Below are 4,605 nucleotides of genomic sequence, written 5' to 3' on the forward strand. Positions count from 1 at the left end.
AATTAGGAAACAGACATAGGGCCCAGTGCCCCCACTTGTGTTACTTAGCTACGCTGGGTCTCTATCCTTTGCAGATCTTTTCTGAGGTAAGCACAGCCCACCTTGCACACAGTAGAAACACACTCGTGGCAAATGTACTGGGAAACTATCTTTATCTCTTTAGTAGAGATCAGAGGAGGGAAGGAGGCTTTTTAAGATTAACCTGGGGGAAGGTATTAAATGAAAAAAGCAACCAAGCAAATGGCCACTTATTCCTAGCTTTCGCTCTGGGTACACTTGGGTTCCCTTGTGTGACATGTTGGGAAAAACATAGGCAGACACTTGAATTCATTACCAAGAGCTTAGTTCTAGAGTTGATCACATTGTCTACCACCCTGGCAAATCAGCCATCTCATGGGACTGAGGGGCCACCAAGGAGTATGGGATCAGATGTCAAAACACATTCTGAAGGACCTTGTTTTCCCCTGTTTCAGTTACGGGAAAGGAATCAGAGGGGCTGACCAAGAAAAGCATCGAGATTTCAATAGAAATGCCATAATTTATTCTGTTGTATAAAAAAGTCATCCTTATGTAACAAAATGTCTTCTTAGAAGAAGATATATATTATTTCAGGTCATAAATAATTAGCAAACATACAACTGTTGGCAACTTAAAAAAACAAAACAAAATCAACACTGGTGCTTTCCAGTGCTGAAAACAAACCTGCTTAGGATATATTTACAGGACATTACAGTACTCAAACACAAAAATTGAGGTATTTGGTTCTTCTAGGAGTAGACACTGACATTTGTGAAGGTGAACCGCCTACACAAAAATAAATAAAACAAAGTATATTCTCATATGTGTACGTGTTGTCGGGAATGGTAATACTGGTAGGTATGTCAAGCATGAAAAGTGTCTTCAGGAAACAGGGACAAGAACAAAGAAATCGGCTCTCACACTTGAGTCCTCTCTCTTCTGCCCCTTTCTGTCCAAGGGACTTGATGTACCCACTGTATGTTGGTCCCGGAATGTGCTGAGTTCAGCAAACATCTTGGCGTGAAGTCATCATTACAACTGCTCAGGAACCCAGTGGAACTTGGGTGAAATTAAATAAATAAGGACCAGCCCTCACGAGCCCCCTTCCCTGGAGTTATTGCATGTCCACTTTCCAGGAGCCTGGAATCCCGGTGGGTTGTGAAGATCGCCTCCCGTGGCTTTTCAGCAGCTGGGAGAGGTCGTGATAGGGCTCTGAAGGTAGCTCAATGCACTGTTTGTGGGGTGGACGGGAATGGAGACCGGGAAGTTGAAGACGGTGGTGGTGGAGGTGCTGCAGTCAAGCACAGCCATGGCGGGGCTCCCCGCCTCTGCCGAGCAGTGGGGGGCCAGGACCTGCGACTCAAACTGCAGCAGCTGGCCCATGAAGCTGAAGTTGGGGGAGATGATGCTTCTCCTCTGCTTCACAAACTCAAAGGCCTCATCCAGCTTGACTCGATTAGTCCTCATGAGGTAAGCGAGGCAGATGGTGGCCGATCGGGAAATGCCCGCCTGGCAGTGCACAAACACCCTTCCACCAGCATTCTTGATGGAGTCTGGAGAACAGGGCAGCTGGTTATTTGACAGCCCAGGAGAGTGACTCCAACCAACCCCAGGTGTCTAAGAAATGTCACATGTGTCCTGTCCAGTACAGTCAATATCACCTCATGTCATCACAGACATACTGTCCGTGAAGGCAATGTGGGCACAGTGGATTTAAACATCCGGGGATTTAAACCCAGGCAAAGCATCGCCACTAAGCAGATTGATATTGGACAGATCAATTCAACCTGAGATTCAGTTTGCTAATTTATAAAGTGGAACATTGAACCCGTACTTTGCAGGGATGCTGCCCATGCCAGACTGATTTTAATGTCTAGAGGAAAGCTTAAAACTATGTCGCTCAAGTTCTTGCCATAGAGTTTAGTCTCAGTCACTAAAACAGAAGGAGTGTGGCAAAGTCCCAAGCATCTGCTCCACTTACCTATGAAGTCAATTGCCTCATTGAACCAGGAGCTGATGTCCGCCTTGTGGTTGTCCTCCACGGGGATGCTCTTGTACTGGTAGTGACCCTCGAAATGGTTGGGACAGTTCGCAGAGACGTTGATCAAGGCAGTGATGCCCAAGGCATCCAGCATGTCCTTGCGGGAAGCATGATAGGCACTGCCCAGGTACAGAAAGGGCAGGATCTCTACTGGGCCACCCTGAAATCCAGAAACATCCAACGCTTGTCAAGCTTTGTTCAACGTCAATGGTGGTGCCCACATCCACAAAACCTCCCTGCTGGACAAGTTAGTTTCAATATTGGGTGAACCTCACAGCACTGTTGTTAAAAGAGTGTAAATAAATAGGGGTCTAAACCCATTTGCCTAGGCAGGGCCAACAAGCTAATTTCTGTATTGCCCACAGCTAGAGGCTCCGCTCCATCATACCATTTAACCATGGGATAAATGAAAATCTCCCTGTGTCCCCTGTTATAAATAAAGCTGCACGTCACTTTCTATATTTTCACTAGCGCAGCTCTGCCACCTTTGCCAGCTGTTCCTTCTCCCTTCCGGCACAGCCCCCTACTAACCTGATCGTAGAGCGGGGTGCTGCAGGAACTGCACCCCGATTCAGCGCTGTCAGGGACACTAGTACTCAGGGGAAGGCTGAGCCCCATGGGGGTCGACTGTTTGCTGCACAGCTCCGGGTAGGAAGCAGAAAAAGCTTCATATCCTCCTGGGAACACAAAGAGACACATTTTTTTCCATTAGTACCGCCGAGACAGGGTGCCTTCAGACAACTTCCCCATCCACCAGGGCTGGAAGTTTAGCCCGGAGAGCCCCAGGCGAGTCTTTGTTCCTAGAGCTAAACAAAGCCAACAAGTTCCCACAAAGCGACTCAGGCGTCCAAGCGCTCCAGGTGGAGCAGCCCCCCCGGAGCTGAGAACCAGGCGGCGGAGGGCGTGCGGCCCGCCCCTGAACGTCCCCGAAGGCGTACCTTTGAGCAAAAAGATTTGCGCGCTGCGCGCCTCGCGGCAGAGCGCCCCGGCGGCCAGGGCCAGGGTGCCGTCGCGCTTGGCGCAGTCCAGCGCGGCGCTGCGCTCGTCCAGCAGCACCACGGCGTGGTAGGCGCCGGCCAGCAGGCGGCCGCGCAGCTCGGCGTTGGGCACGATGTGCTCCAGACCCATGGCGCCCTTGGCCCGCCGACGCACGATGGTGCTGAAGCGCACGTTGACCGAGCCGGCGATGTGGCCGGCGTTGAAAGCGAAGAAGGAGCGACAGTCCAACAGCAAGCACTGCGCCGCGCGCTCCCTCAGCAGCGTCCGGAGGCCTCCGGCGTCCAGAGAGACCACTTCCATGACCATGGCCGGCCCCAGCGCCCCCAGCGTGCAAGTCGTCCTGTGTTCTTTGTCCCGGGAAGCGAACAGCAGGGCGATGGCTTTCGAGGAAAAGCCCGACCCCGGTTTTCTTTACGCCAAACCCAAACTGCCTTTGGACCGAGCGAGGGGTCGTTGTGTGGGACTCTCGACCGCCTCGGCTTCCTTGTTGCTCTCCCTACGGCTCTTCCACCCGCGGTTCACCCAGAGCCCCGAAGTCTTTCGCAGCGAGCCCGACCCGGCTGAGAGCGTTTATATCGTGGCTCCGCGTAAGCAGGCGGGGCGGCGCGGGGCGGGGCGCGCGCGCGCGCGCGGGTGCGCGCTCGCTGTGGGGGAGGGGATTGTTTGTTTGAATGACGGTCACGTGACTGGTATGGTGACGTCACCCGCCTTGCCCGGTTTGGCGCCGGAGCAGCCAAAGGCGAAGACGTCAGCGGCCTCCGAGTGGGGTCCGCTGGCTAAGCTCTGGCTCGGGCTCCGGCCCCCGCCCGGCCGTCCGGCCGTCCGACTTGCGCCTGGCGCGTCCCTAGGGAGCTGGTCCGCGCCACTCTCCGGGCCCAGCGGGGAAGGGAGAGGGTTGGGCTCTGCCAGCCGAGGGCTAACTCCCGTATGCGAGTGCCTGGGAGACCCGGGCCGCGTGCCACGGGCCCCCGCCTCCCCTCCCCTCCTCCCACTCCACCGCGCTGCTTCCCGGCGCCGGCTCCTCCGTCCTCCGCCGACCGGAGCCGAAAGGGGTTTCCTTTGTTACTGGATACACATGCGCCCCTTTCTCTCATTTCCTCGTACCCAGCAGGCGAGGAAACACGGGGTTCCGAGGAGAAGCGATTTATACCTGCCCAGTATCGCATTGCCGGGGGTGAGGGGACCGAGAGGAGACTGAAATGAGGGTCGGAGAAAAATTGAGTTTGTCCACCCAAGAACAACCGGGGTAGGTTGGGATGGAAGTGTTCAGGGAAATACATTCGTGTTCCCCAGGCTTTCCAGTTACTTTAAAATGTACATTTAGCAAGTAAAATGCCGTCCAACCAAACCCCAGGCAGAAAAATGTCAATCCTAGTCATGCGGTCCTTACGTGGTTGTGAGCCTAGGAATGCGGGTCAGGGGTCTGAAATAAGGGTGGGGGTCGCAAGGTGCGGTTGTGGATTGCCGGCGTTCGGCTTTTAGTGAGGCGAGCCCCAACTGCGGATCGACAGCGCCGCCCCCCTCCCCAGGGGCCGCCAGACACGTTT

At 54.3% G+C, this 4,605-nt stretch overlaps 1 protein-coding gene across 1 annotated transcript; it reads right to left on the minus strand.

Annotated features, from left to right (window-relative positions):
* Positions 1-518: 518 nt before the first annotated feature.
* Positions 519-3,602, minus strand: DUSP1 (dual specificity phosphatase 1). The gene is given in 4 exon segments (NM_001046452.2): positions 519-1,571; positions 2,000-2,219; positions 2,591-2,736; positions 2,998-3,602. Coding segments are annotated over 4 exon segments (1,104 nt in total). The 5' UTR covers positions 3,365-3,602; the 3' UTR covers positions 519-1,200.
* Between the last annotated feature and the right edge of the window lie 1,003 nt (positions 3,603-4,605).

This window comes from Bos taurus, chromosome 20, assembly GCF_002263795.3.
Source record: "Bos taurus isolate L1 Dominette 01449 registration number 42190680 breed Hereford chromosome 20, ARS-UCD2.0, whole genome shotgun sequence".
NCBI lineage: Eukaryota > Metazoa > Chordata > Mammalia > Artiodactyla > Bovidae > Bos > Bos taurus.